The 15,699-nt window shown below is 46.8% G+C and overlaps 1 protein-coding gene across 2 annotated transcripts in view; it reads left to right on the top strand.

The window, feature by feature from the left end:
- The window catches only part of AXL (AXL receptor tyrosine kinase), an 83,144-nt gene that overhangs the window by 31,020 nt on the left and 36,425 nt on the right, over positions 1–15,699 (top strand). For both annotated transcript variants that reach the window (XM_063431311.1, XM_063431310.1), the window contains exons 2-4: positions 1,251–1,449; positions 5,502–5,602; positions 7,905–8,087. In XM_063431311.1, the coding sequence (XP_063287381.1) occupies positions 1,251–1,449; positions 5,502–5,602; positions 7,905–8,087 (483 nt within the window). The remainder of the gene's footprint in view (positions 1–1,250; positions 1,450–5,501; positions 5,603–7,904; positions 8,088–15,699) is intronic.

Genomic DNA, 15,699 nt, shown 5'->3' with positions numbered 1-15,699 from the left:
ACCATGTGGGCTGGGAAGAAACTCTGAGAGAGGAGGAAGGAGGAGAAAGAGCTCTGCAGGCAGACTCCCAACCCATCAGCCTCAGCCAGCCCCAGGAATTTACCTCCCTGCAGCAAAAGGTATGGCAGCAGGGGGTTGATAATAATATATCAACTGCAGTTTGTATGTCATTGTGTATGTTTAGGTATGTGTGTATGTATCTGTGTGTGTCAGTTGGTGTATGTGTCTGTGTGTGTGTGTGTCAGTTGGTGTATGTGTCTGTGTGTGTGTCAGTTGGTGTATGTGTGTGTGTGTGTGTGTGTCAGTTGGTGTATGTATCTGTGTCTGTGTGTGTCAGTTGGTGTATGTGTCTGTGTGTGTGTGTCAGTTGGTGTATGTATCTGTGTCTGTGTGTGTCAGTTGGTGTATGTATCTGTGTCTGTATCTGTGTGCCAGTATGTGTATGTGTGTATCTGTGTAGGTATGTGTGTGTGCCTGATTGGGACTATTGGCTTTCACTGAGCCACCTGCTTGAGACTCTGAGAAAGGGAAATTGTTTAAAGCGTTGCCTTGCTCTCATTATATGATTGTATAACATGAAGGACTATTGATCACTAATTACCGTAGCTTTATTAATAAGCTGTTATTGTAGCTGCAAAAAATGACACTTTTCATTATCTTTTAGTATGTGATACAGAATGGGACACTCACAGCTCCACCCTGCTTCCCCCTCACCCCCCACACCCTTCACCCACTTCTTCTCTTTTTTTTAAAATTCTACCCCACTTGTTGACCCAACTCATCGTTATCAAACATAGACGCCTTACATTGTCTCCCATGCAATGTTTAACTTCTCATTACTTTGTGCAATGTAACTGTGTAATTATAATGAACGTGAATAACATTTAGAATTGAAAAAAAATAAATAAAAAAAATATATATATATAAAACCAACTCCCTCCCTCTTGCCTTCTCCCCTATACGAGTTTCTCTATTTTGTTCCTACACTACGTTTGCCGCCACAAGATTCTCAGTGAGCTTTTAACTGTAATACATAAACCTTTAGTTACCTTTTTACTGCTTGTTGTGTCTACCCCATGTGATGCCGGGACAATTCTCTGTATGCTGTAAAATACTATTTCTTGATTTTCCACATTGCAACGTTACAACATACCAATTCACATTTAGCTCGACATGTTACTCTTCCTTCAGAAAAAATTCAGTGTCAATAAAAATATATCAAGTGAGTAATAATGTCACTGTCCTTCTAGATTTATTCTTCTCGGAAAATCCAAGAAATATCACCTCGTCCCTGGGGAAGGACGTGGTGCTCCGCTGTGTGGTTGGTGGCGTGGGGGACATGCCCGATGTGGAGTGGCTGCAGGATGGCAAGACGTTGTACTACGCTGATATAGACCAGATCCAGTTGCCCCTGGAAGATGATGCCTGGATGGCTATCAGTGAGTTGAGGTATGACTGGCGTCCCCCAGAGAGGACAAAACTTTCAGTTAAAGCAGAACCCTCCATGATGCCCACACTTGCCTTGATGCTCTGCTAACTTTAACAGGCGGGAAGGAAATTCAGCTTCGTTTGGGCCATTCATGAACAGGACTATCAGTGCAGCTCTCTCTGCTATTCCTGTACTGACCCCACACACAGCTCTATCACTACACCTCCATCCTGCCATGCAGCTCTCTCTGCTATTCCTGTACTGACCCCACACACAGCTCTATCACTACACCTCCATCCTGCCATGCAGCTCTCTCTGCTATTCCTGTACTGACCCCACACACAGCTCTGTCACTGCACCTCCAACCTGCCCTGCAGCTCTCTCTGCTATTCCTGTACTGACCCCACACACAGCTCTGTCACTGCACCTCCATCCTGCCCTGCAGCTCTCTCTGCTATTCCTGTACTGACCCCACACACAGCTCTGTCACTGCACCTCCAACCTGCCCTGCAGCTCTCTCTGCTATTCCTGTACTGACCCCACACACAGCTCTGTCACTACACCTCCATCCTGCCCTGCAGCTCTCTCTGCTATTCCTGTACTGACCCCTCACACAGCTCTGTCACTACACCTCCATCCTGCCCTGCAGCTCTCTCTGCTATTCCTGTACTGACCCCACACACAGCTCTGTCACTGCACCTCCAACCTGCCCTGCAGCTCTCTCTGCTATTCCTGTACTGACCCCACACACAGCTCTCACTGCACCTCCATCCTGCCCTGCAGCTCTCTCTGCTATTCCTGTACTGAGCACGCACACAGCTCTGTGACTACACCTCCATCCTGCCCTGCAGCTCTCTCTGCTATTCCTGTACTGACCCCTCACACAGCTCTGTCACTGCACCTCCAACCTGCCCTGCAGCTCTCTCTGCTATTCCTGTACTGACCCCTCACACAGCTCTGTCACTGCACCTCCAACCTGCCCTGCAGCTCTCTCTGCTATTCCTGTACTGACCCCTCACACAGCTCTGTCACTGCACCTCCAACCTGCCCTGCAGCTCTATCTGCTATTACTGTACTGACCCCACACACAACTCTGTCACTACACCTCCATCCTGCCCTGCAGCTCTCTCTGCTATTCCTGTACTGACCCCACACACAGCTCTGTCACTGCACCTCCATCCTGCCCTACAGCTCTCTGCTATTCCTGTACTGATTCCACACACAGCTCTATCACTACACCTCCATCCTGCCATGCAGCTCTCTCTGCTATTCCTGTACTGACTCCACACACAGCTCTGTCACTACACCTCCATCCTGCCCTGCAGCTCTCTCTGTGTATTCCTGTACTGACCCCTCACACAGCTCTGTCACTACACCTCCATCCTGCCCTGCAGCTCTCTCTGTGTATTCCTGTACTGACCCCTCACACAGCTCTGTCACTACACCTCCATCCTGCCCTGCAGCTCTCTCTGCTATTCCTGTACTGACCCCACACACAGCTCTGTCACTGCACCTCCAACCTGCCCTGCAGCTCTCTCTGCTATTCCTGTACTGACCCCACACACAACTCTCTCACTGCACCTCCATCCTACCCTGCAGCTCTCTCTGCTATTCCTGTACTGACCCTACACACAGCTCTGCCACTACACCTCCATCCTGCCCTGCAGCTCTCTATGCTATTCCTGTACTGACTCCACACACAGCTCTGTCACTGCACCTCCATCCTGCCCTGCAGCTCTCTGCTATTCCTGTACTGACCCCACACACAGCTCTGTCACTACACCTCCATCCTGCCTTGCAGCTCTCTCTGCTATTTCTGTACTGATCCCACACACAACTCTCTCACTACACCTCCAACCTGCCCTGCAGCTCTCTCTGCTATTCCTGTACTGACCCCACACACAACTCTCTCACTACACCTCCATCCTGCCCTGCAGCTCTCTCTTATTCCTGTACTGACCCCACACACAGCTCTCTCACTGCACCTCCATCCTACCCTGCAGCTCTCTCAGCTATTCCTGTACGGAGCCCACACACAGCTCAGTCACTGCACCTTCATCCTATCCTGCAGCTCTCTCTGCTATTCCTGTACTGACCCCACACACAGCTCTGTCACTGCACCTCCAACCTGCCCTGCAGCTCTCTCTGCTATTCCTGTACTGACCCCACACACAGCTCTCACTGCACCTCCATCCTGCCCTGCAGCTATCTCTGCTATTCCTGTACTGACCCCACACACAACTCTGTCACTACACCTCCATCCTGCCCTGCAGCTATCTCTGCTATTCCTGTACTGACCCCACACACAGCTCTGTCACTGCACCTCCATCCCTCTCTGCTATTCCTGTACTGACTCCACACACAGCTCAGTCACTACACCTCCATCCTGCCCTGCAGCTATCTCTGCTATTCCTGTACTGACCCCACACACAGCTCTCACTGCACCTCCATCCTGCCCTGCAGCTCTCTCTGCTATTCCTGTACTGACCCCACACACAGCTCTGTCACTGCACCTCCATCCCTCTCTGCTATTCCTGTACTGACCCTACACACCACTCAGTCACTACACCTCCATGCTGCCCTGCAGCTCTCTCTGCTATTCCTGTACTGACCCCACACACAGCTCTGTCACTGCACCTCCATCCTGCCCTGCAGCTCTCTCTGCTATTCCTGTACTGACCCCACACACAGCTCTGTCACTACACCTCCATCCTGCCCTGCAGCCCTCTGCTATTCCTGTACTGACCACACACACAGCTCTCTCACTACACCTCCATCCTGCCCTGCAGCTCTCTCTTATTCCTGTACTGACCCCACACACAGCTCTGTCACTACACCTCCATCCTGCCCTGCAGCCCTCTGCTATTCCTGTACTGACCACACACAGCTCTCTCTCACTACACCTCCATCCTGCCCTGCAGCTCTCTTATTCCTGTACTGACCCCACACACAGCTCTCTCACTACACCTCCATCCTGCCCTGCAGCTATCTCTGCTATTCCTGTACTGACCCCACACACAGCTCTGTCACTGCACCTCCATCCTGCCCTGCAGCTATCTCTGCTATTCCTGTACTGACTCCACACACAGCTCAGTCACTACACCTCCATCCTGCCCTGCAGCTATCTCTGCTATTCCTGTACTGACCCCACACAGCTCTGTCACTGCACCTCCATCCTGCCCTGCAGCTCTCTTTGCTATTCCTGTACTGACACCAAACACAGCTCTGTCACTACACCTCCATCCTACCCTGCAGATCTCTCTGCTATTCCTGTACTGACCCCACACACAGCTCTGTCACTACACCTCCACCCTGCCCTGCAGCTCTCTCTGCTATTCCTGTACTGACCCCACACACAGCTCTGTCACTGCACCTCCATCCTGCCCTGCAGCTCTCTCTGCTATTCCTGTACTGACCCCTCACACAGCTCTGTCACTGCACCTCCAACCTGCCCTGCAGCTCTCTCTGCTATTCCTGTACTGACCCCACACACAGCTCTGTCACTGCACCTCCAACCTGCCCTGCAGATCTCTCTGCTATTCCTGTACTGACCCCACACACGCTCTGTCACTACACCTCCATCCTGCCCTGCAGCCCTCTGCTATTCCTGTACTGACCACACACACCGCTCTCTCTCACTACACCTCCATCCTGCCCTGCAGCTCTCTCTTATTCCTGTACTGACCCCACACACAGCTCTCTCACTGCACCTCCATCCTACCCTGCAGCTCTCTCTGCTATTCCTGTACTGACCCCACACACAGCTCTCTCACTGCACCTCCATCCTACCCTGCAGCTCTCTCTGCTATTCCTGTACTGACCCCACACACAGCTCTGTCACTACACCTCCATCCTGCCCTGCAGCTATCTCTGCTATTCCTGTACTGACCCCACACACAGCTCTGTCACTACACCTCCATCCTGCCCTGCAGCTATCTCTGCTATTCCTGTACTGACCCCACACACAGCTCTGTCACTGCACCTCCATTCTGCCCTGCAGCTCTCTCTGCTATTCCTGTACTGAATCTCAGCACTAAGTGATCATTGTGTCTCTGCTGTTTGGAACCCCCAGGATCCCAAGCCTTGAACTGTCAGACTCTGGTGTGTATCAGTGTACCGTCAATGTGGAAGGAACTGCTATTTGGTCCGATGAGGCTTTTCTGGAGCTGGAAGGTAAGTGTGGAGAGTGTGAGTCTGTGTAAATAGCGTGTGTGTACAATGTGTAGGAAAGTGTGTATGATATGTGTGTGAGAGTGAGCCTGTGTGTGTATAATTTTGGTTGATGTGTATGTTCTGTGTTTGTGTGTGAATGCATGAAGGTGTGAGTCAGTTTATGTGAATGTTTCTGTGTGTGTGAATGCATGAAGGTGTGAGTCAGTTTATGTGAATGTTTCTGTGTGTGTGAATGCATGAAGGTGGGAGTATGTTTATGTGAATGTTTCTTTTATTTTTTTATATATATCTTTTATTTTAACCCCTTAAGGACGGTGGGCATTCTATGCCATCCTTTTTGGGGCAGTTCTAAACGCCGGCAGACGGTATAGAACGTCCCTGCTGTCCTTCATACTTACCTGGGCCCTGACGATCCCATGCCGGCAGTCGCAATCCAGGCTCAGGCAGACCCTCTGCCCGATCTGGCCCTCCCCAGCCATGTGATCGCGGGGTCCTCGCAATCACATGGCCAGAGTAGCCAGCTTATGCAGTGCCTGCAGGGGGACTGCCTGAGCTCTCAGTTAGTCCTCCTTATGCCTGTAAAAAAAGTTAGTAAAAGTAAAAAAAAACTTTTATTGTCTTCACCCGCTCTACCTGACATAAAGCCAGATTGGTCGGGGTGAATTAATTCAGACATTACAAAATGTAATCTTTGTGCTAAGATTTTCGAATATATTTTTATATCCTGATTGATCAAGGATATCGGTCTGTAATTATTTACACAAGTGGGATCTTTAGACGGCTTCAAAATTGGGAATATTGAAGCTTTCAACATTTCTGCTGGGAAAAAAACAAGATCTGCCCCCCTTTATCAAATATACGAGTCAGCAGGGGTGATGGTATGGAATCTAAAACCTGATCGAATAAAGCTGAGAACCCGTCTGGACCCGGAGCTTTCCCTCCCTCCATTTGTAGTATTGTTCTTGAGACCTCCTGAATGGAGAATGGTTGATTTAATTTTTCCAAACCTGCCGCAGAAGGATGGGGCAAACTTAGATTATTCAAAAATAATCTGATCTCTTGTTTGGATTTCTTTACTTCAGGTAAGTTTTATATAAAGATTCATGATATTCTCTGAAGGCATTACCGATCTGAGAGGGAGAAATACAAGTATTTCCTTTATATTTAATACATTTTAGCCTGTTCGAGTGATCCTGCATTTTCAATTTTTTTTTGTCAAAGTTCTGGTTGGTCTGTTATTACTGTAGTACCATTGATGGGTTTTATCTAATTATGGTTTTATCAGCCTTGTCCATCATCTTAGATTTCATATTGAAATGAAATGCATGAAGGTGTGAGTCTGTTTATGTGTGTGAATGCATGAAGGTGTGAGTCTGTTTATGTGTGTGTGAATGCATGAATATGTGAGTCTGTTTATGTGTATGTTTATGTGTGTGTGAATGCATGAAGATAGTAGTCGATCAGTGTGAATGCATGATTGTGTGAGTCTGTGTATGTTTATGTGTGTGTGAATGCATGAAGATAGTAGTCGATCAGTGTGAATGCATGATGGTGTGAGTCTGTTTGTGTATGTTTCTGTGTGTGTGAATGCATTAAGATAGTAGTCGATCAGTGTGAATGCATGATGGTGTGAGTCTGTTTATGTATGTTTATGTGTGTGTGAATGCATGAAGATAGTAGTCGATCAGTGTGAATGCATGATGGTGTGAGTCTTTTTGTATGTTTCTGTGTGTGAGAATGCATGAAGATAGTAGTCAATCAGTGTAAATGCATGATGGTGTGAGTCTGTTTGTGTATGTTTCTGTGTGTGTGAATGCATGAAGATAGTAGTCGATCAGTGTGAATGCATGATGGTGTGAGTCTTTTTGTATGTTTCTGTGTGTGAGAATGCATGAAGATAGTAGTCAATCAGTGTGAATGCATGATGGTGTGAGTCTGTTTGTGTATGTTTCTGTGTGTGTGAATGCATTAAGATAGTAGTCGATCAGTGTGAATGCATGATTGTGTGAGTCTGTGTATGTTTCTGTGTGTGTGAATGCATGGAGATAGTAGTCGATCAGTGTGAATGCATGATGGTGTGAGTCTGTTTGTGTATGTTTCTGTGTGTGTGAATGCATGAAGATAGTAGTCAATCAGTGTGAATGCATGATGGTGTGAGTCTGTTTATGTGTATGTTTCTGCGTGTGAGTCGGTCAGTGTGACTGAGTGTAATGTTTGTATGAAGGATCCAGTAAATGTGTTTCTTTGTGTCTAAATTTCGATGTGTACAATGAAAACACATGACCCTATCTACCCTTGCCAGGCCTGCCATTTTTCACGGAGGAGCCTCAGGATCTGCACACATACTCTGACGTAACCTTTAACCTTAGCTGTGATGCCAGTGGCCCCCCGGATCCCGTACAAGTAATATGGCTGCAAGATGGGGTCCCACTGAATTCTCTGCACGATGAACTTGCATTAACCCCTTCTGTTCTTGAAGTCAGAAGTAAGTTATGGTGTTTGGTCGTGTGGCCACGTATGAATGACCAACCATTGCGATCGGGTCTTGCAGATGTTTTGTGTCGTAAAGAAATAGTAATCTGCCTCTGTGTGTGTCATGTCTGTGAACAAAGAGCAGCAAGACGTCCTGCCCGTAATATTTTCTGTCTTTCTAAATGGATTCAATGTAATTCTTATTAGTCTTTGGATGATTTGTTTGGAGAAATTCAGATTTTCCACTAACATCTGGCAAAAAAGACCCCGGAGTTACTGGGAATCTGCAGCGCTGGCAGAGGGCGGGGGACAGACACCAAATTTAAACCAGATCTTTCTGCACAAACTCTATGGATACTGCAAGAACATTAACTGGATATCTAAGCTTCAGTCCCAATAAACTTTACTAATAGCGGTCAGTCCCTCCCAGGGTCACAGTGTACTAATGACAGTGACATGTTTAATGATCGGTCCCTCCCAGGGTCAGAGTGTACTAATGACAGTGACATGTTTAATGATCGGTCCCTCCCAGGGTCACAATGTACTAATGACAGTGACATGTTTAATGATCGGTCCCTCCCAGGGTCACAATGTACTAATGACAGTGACATGTTTAAGGGTCAGTCCCTCCCAGGGTCACAGTGTACTAATGACAGTGACATGTTTAATGGCCAGTCCCTCCCAGGGTCACAGTATACTAATGACAATGACATGTTTAAGGGTCAGTCCCTCCCAGGGTCACAGTGTACTAATGACAGTGACATGTTTAATGATCGGTCCCTCCCAGGGTCAGAGTGTACTAATGACAGTGACATGTTTAATGATCGGTCCCTCCCAGGGTCACAATGTACTAATGACAGTGACATGTTTAATGATCGGTCCCTCCCAGGGTCACAATGTACTAATGACAGTGACATGTTTAAGGGTCAGTCCCTCCCAGGGTCACAGTGTACTAATGACAGTGACATGTTTAATGGTCAGTCCCTCCCAGGATCACAGTGTACTAATGACAGTGACATGTTTAATGGTCAGTCCCTCGCAGGGTCACAGTGTACTAATGACAGTGACATGTTTAATGGTCAGTCCCTCCCAGGGTCAGAGTGTACTAATGACAGTGACATGTTTAATGATCGGTCCCTCCCAGGGTCACAATGTACTAATGACAGTGACATGTTTAATGGTCAGTCCCTCGCAGGGTCACAGCGTACTAATGACAGTGACATGTTTAATGGTCAGTCCCTCCCAGGGTCACAGTGTACTAATGACAGTGACATGTTTAATGGTCAGTCCCTCCCAGGGTCACAGCGTACTAATGACAGTGACATGTTTAATGGTCTGTCCCTCCCAGGGTCACAGTGTACTAATGACAGTGACATGTTTAATGGCCAGTCCCTCCCAGGGTCACAGTATACTAATGACAATGACATGTTTAAGGGTCAGTCCCTCCCAGGGTCACAGTGTACTAATGACAGTGACATGTTTAATGGCCAGTCCCTCCCAGGGTCACAGTATACTAATGACAATGACATGTTTAAGGGTCAGTCCCTCCCAGGGTCACAGTGTACTAATGACAGTGACATGTTTAAGGGTCAGTCCCTCCCAGGGTCACAGTGTACTAATGACAGTGACATGTTTAATGGTCAGTCCCTCCCAGGATCACAGTGTACTAATGACAATGACATGTTTAAGGGTCAGTCCCTCCCAGGGTCACAGTGTACTAATGACAGTGACATGTTTAATGGCCAGTCCCTCCCAGGGTCACAGTATACTAATGACAATGACATGTTTAAGGGTCAGTCCCTCCCAGGGTCACAGTGTACTAATGACAGTGACATGTTTAATGGTCAGTCCCTCCCAGGGTCACAGTGTACTAATGACAGTGACATGTTTAATGGTCAGTCCCTCCCAGGGTCACAGTGTACTAATGACAGTGACATGTTTAATGGCCAGTCCCTCCCAGGGTCACAGTATACTAATGACAGTGACATGTTTACGGGTCAGTCCCTCCCAGGGTCACAGCGTACTAATGACAGTGACATGTTTAATGGTCAGTCCCTCCCAGGGTCACAGTGTACTAATGACAGTGACATGTTTAATGGTCAGTCCCTCCCAGGATCACAGTGTACTAATGACAATGACATGTTTAAGGGTCAGTCCCTCCCAGGGTCACAGTGTACTAATGAGTGACATGTTTAATGGCCAGTCCCTCCCAGGGTCACAGTATACTAATGACAATGACATGTTTAAGGGTCAGTCCCTCCCAGGGTCACAGTGTACTAATGACAGTGACATGTTTAATGGTCAGTCCCTCCCAGGGTCACAGTGTACTAATGACAGTGACATGTTTAATGGCCAGTCCCTCCCAGGGTCACAGTATACTAATGACAATGACATGTTTAAGGGTCAGTCCCTCCCAGGGTCACAGTGTACTAATGACAGTGACATGTTTAATGGCCAGTCCCTCCCAGGGTCACAGTATACTAATGACAATGACATGTTTAAGGGTCAGTCCCTCCCAGGGTCACAGCGTACTAATGACAGTGACATGTTTAATGGTCAGTCCCTCCCAGGGTCACAGTGTACTAATGACAGTGACATGTTTAATGGCCAGTCCCTCCCATGGTCACAGTATACTAATGACAGTGACATGTTTAATGGCCAGTCCCTCCCAGGGTCACAGTATACTAATGACAATGACATGTTTAAGGGTCAGTCCCTCCCAGGGTCACAGTGTACTAATGACAGTGACATGTTTAATGGTCAGACCCTCCCAGGGTCACAGTGTGCTAATGACAGTGACATGTTTAATGGCCAGTCCCTCCCAGGGTCACAGTGTCCTAATGACAGTGACATGTTTAAGGGCCTCTCCCCTCCCAGGGTCACAGTGTACTAGTGACTGTGACATGTTTAACGGTCAGTCCCTCCCAGGGTCACAGTGTACTAGTGACAGTGACATGTTTAAGGGCCTCTCCCCTCCCAGGGTCACAGCGTACTAATGACAGTGACATGTTTAATGGTCCCTCCCATGGTCACAGTGTACTAGTGACAGTGACATGTTTAAGGGCCTCTCCCCTCCCAGGGTCACAGTGTACTAATGACAGTGACATGTTTAATGGTCGGTCCCTCCCAGGGTCACAGTGTACTAATGACAGTGACATGTTTAATGGTCGGTCCCTCCCAGGGTCACAGTGTACTAATGACAGTGACATGTTTAATGGTCAGTACCTCCTAGGGTACAGTGTACTAATGACAGTGACATGTTTAATGGTCGGTCCCTCCCAGGGTCACAATGTACTAATGACAGTGACATGTTTAATGGTCAGTCCCTCCCAGGGTCACAGTGTACTAATGACAGTGACATGTTTAAGGGTCGGTCCCTCCCAGGGTCACAATGTACTAATGACAGTGACATGTTTAAGGGTCAGTCCCTCCCAGGGTCACAGTGTACTAATGACAGTGACATGTTTAATGGTCAGTCATTCCCAGGGTCACAGAGTACTAATGACAGTGACATGTTTAAGGGTCAGTCCCTCCCAGGGTCACAGCGTACTAATGACAGTGACATGTTTAACCCCTTAAGGACACATGACATGTCTGACATTTAATGATTCCCTTTTATTCCAGAAGTTTGGTCCTTAAGGGGTTAATGGTCAGTCCCTCCCAGGGTCACAGAGTACTAATGACAATGACATGTTTAAGGATCACTCCCTCCCAGGGTCACAGTGTACTAATGACATGTTTAAGGATCACTCCCTCCCAGGGTCACAGTGTACTAATGACAGTGACATGTTTAACGGTCACTCCCTCCCAGGGTCACAGTGTACTAATGACAGTGACATGTTTAATGGTCAGTCCCTCCCAGGGTCACAGTCTACTAATGACAGTGACATGTTTAATGGTCAGTCCTTCCCAGGGTCACAGAGTACTAATGACAGTGACATGTTTATGGGTCGGTCCCTCCCAGGGTCACAGAGTACTAATGACAGTGACATGTTTAAGGGTCGGTCCCTCCCAGGGTCACAGTGTACTAATAACAGTGACATGTTTAATGGTCGGTCCACCCCAGCGTCACGGTGTACTAATGACAGTGACATGTTTAAGGGTCGGTCCCTCCCAGGGTCACAGTGTACTAATAACAGTGACATGTTTAATGGTCGGTCCACCCCAGCGTCACGGTGTACTAATGACAGTGACATGTTTACGGGTCAGTCCCTCCTAGGTTCACAGTATACTAATGACAGTGACATGTTAAGATGTTAAGGGGTCTGTCCCTCCCAGGGTCACAGCGTACTAACGACAGTGACATGTTTAATGGTCAGTCTCTCCCAAGGTCACAGCGTACTAATGACAGTGACACGTTTAAGGGTCGTTCCCTCCCAGGGTCACAGTGTACTAATGACAGTGACATGTTTAATGGTCAGTCCCTCCCAGGGTCACAGTGTACTAATGGCAGTGACATGTTTAATGGTCAGTCCCTCCCAGGGTCACAGTGTACTAGTGACAGTGACATGTTTAAGGGCCTCTCCCCTCCTAGGGTCACAGTGTACTAATGACAGTGACATGTTTAATGGTCAGTCCCTCCCAGGGTCACAGTGTACTAGTGACAGTGACATGTTTAAGGGCCTCTCCCCTCCTAGGGTCACAGTGTACTAATGACAGTGACATGTTTAATGATTTGATGCACTCGCACAGCATACTCTGTGCCTCATAATTACTTTATTAACATTAAAATATTTTGCCTATGCCTATACAGTCCCTTTAATTAGTGGCTAAGTAGTCGTAGTCTGTTGTGAATTCTGGGAATTTTTTTTCTGTGGTTGATGTCAGTGTAGAGACCACAAGACAGCTGTGTTTTGCATTGGTTTCTTGTCCAGAGAAGGGAACAGGAAAGGGCCGCTCGGTTCCAGATGTTCTACTCTCTGGGGAGCCGGTGCCCAGACAGCGCTAGATCTGTACCTCAGACAATGTATCGGACGCTCCATTTCAATAAGTAGACAGAACGTTCTGTATTCTGCGTCAATCTCTGCATTTTCCTGTTTTCCAGGACCTGTTCCTTCACTCTCCGTCATTCATGATTTCTGTCTCCCACTCGCTGTGTCCCCCCCCCCCTTTGTCTGCTCCACATTCTTCCTCCTCCAATTCATTAATTCAAGACTTCTTCTCTGAGCTAAATATAAACAGGACAAATCACAGGAAGAAAAAAACATCAAGTACAAAAAAGACAATGTCACAATCCCACACTACTACACTTCCACACTGATACACTACTACACCACGCCATGTATACACTACTACACCACGCCATGTATACACTACTACACCACGCCATGTATACACTACTACACCACGCCACGTATACACTACTACACCACGCCATGTATACACTCCTACACCACGCCATGTATACACTCCTACACCACGCCATGTATACACTCCTACACCACGCCACGTATACACTACTACACCACGCCACGTATACACTACTACACCACGCCACGTATACACTACTACACCACGCCACGTATACACTACTACACCACGCCACGTATACACTACTACACCACGCCATGTATACACTCCTACACCACGCCATGTATACACTCCTTCACCACGCCATGTATACACTCCTTCACCACGCCATGTATACACTCCTTCACCACGCCACGTATACACTCCTACACCATGCCACGTATACACTCCTACACCATGCCACGTATACACTCCTACACCATGCCACGTATACACTCCTACACCATGCCACGTATACACTCCTACACCATGCCACGTATACACTCCTACACCATGCCACGTATACACTCCTGCACCATGCCACGTATACACTCCTGCACCATGCCACGTATACACTCCTGCACCATGCCACGTATACACTCCTGCACCATGCCACGTATACACTCCTACACCATGCCACGTATACACTCCTACACCATGCCACATATACACAGCGCAGACCCTGGCTGTGATTGCTTTCACCTCATAAAACATGGGTTGTCTCTTCTAATTCGGGACATGTATGTTGGCATGTATGTAAGGGTGTGAACATGGGGCTAGCAGATACCAAGCTGTAAAATAAACAGAGTAATGTAATTTCACATGTTTAGAGTCTGTAGCTGAGGGAGGGCCACTTTGTTATGTAGAGACATTTCTGTTTAATGTAGAGAATAGTTTGGACATTAGATCATCTTAATGATTACATAGTTCAGGGAGGGTTGGAATCTACTCCTGGCTGAATGGGAGAACGGCACAACATTTATAGAACTCTCCCCTCTTCTCAATAAATAAGCAGATTTAGTGCCTCACTCACTCTCAGGTGTACACTCACACTCATTTCATCTACTGCACACACACTCACTCATATCCAGCAGTACACTCACACTCCCTTTCTCTACTGCGCACACACTCACTCACTCAATCATACTCACTCCCAGGAGTACACTCTCACCCAATCATACTCACTCCCAGGAGTACACTCACACTCCCTTTCTCTACTGCGCACACACGCTCACTCAATAATACTCACTTTCCCAGGAGTACACTCACACTCCTTTCCTCTACTCCACACACTCACTCAAATTCACTCCCAAGAGGACACTCACCATCCCTATCTCTACTGCATACACTCACTTAGTCACTCATACTCATTCCCAGAAGTAAACTAACTTTCTCAATCACCACTGCACACACACTTAGACTCTACTTACTCCCAGGAGTTGCCAATTTAGTTTGGTTGACAAAATTCAGATCTGAATATGCTTTAATAAGTACCTTTACAAATACATTTCCAATCTGAGTTTTGTTTAGTTTAGAGACTGAAGAGTGTCACACTTTGATACAATTTCCAATCCTATATATTAACTAACCATATACCTGACTATCTCTAACCCTAGTTATACATAAACCTAGCTATATCTAACCCTAGATAACCATATATCTAGCTATCTCTAACACTAACTAATCATATACCTAGTTGTATCTAACCCTAGTTAACCATAAACCTAGCTATATCTAACACTTAGCTATACATAAAGCTAGCTATATCTAACCCTGGCTAACCATAAAGCTAGCTATATCTAACCCTAGCTGTACATAAAGCTAGCTATATCTAACCCTAGCTAACCATATACCTAGCTATATCTAACCCTAACTAACCATAAACCTAGCTATCTCTAACCCTAGATAACCATATATCTAGCTATATCTAACCCTAACTAACCATATACCTGACTATCTCTAACCCTAGTTATACATAAACCTAGCTATCTCTAACCCTAGTTATACATAAACCTAGCTATCTCTAACCCTAGCTAACCATAAACCTAGCTATATCTAACCCTAGCTATACATAAACCTAGCTATCTCTAACCCTAGCTATACATAAACCTAGCTATAGCTAACCCTAGCTAACCATAAACCTAGCTATATCTAACCCTAGCTAACCATAAACCTAGCTATATCTAACCCTAGCTAACCATAAACCTAGCTATATCTAACCCTAGCTAACCATAAACCTAGCTATCTCTAACCCTAGCTAACCATAAACCTAGCTATCTCTAACCCTAGCTAACCATAAACCTAGCTATCTCTAACCCTAGCTAACCATAAACCTA

Source organism: Pelobates fuscus, chromosome 9 (genome assembly GCF_036172605.1).
Source record: "Pelobates fuscus isolate aPelFus1 chromosome 9, aPelFus1.pri, whole genome shotgun sequence".
NCBI classification, from domain to species: Eukaryota; Metazoa; Chordata; class Amphibia; order Anura; family Pelobatidae; genus Pelobates; species Pelobates fuscus.
The sequence above is the reverse complement of the archived record's forward strand: the minus strand, read 5'-3'. Positions and strand labels throughout refer to the sequence as shown.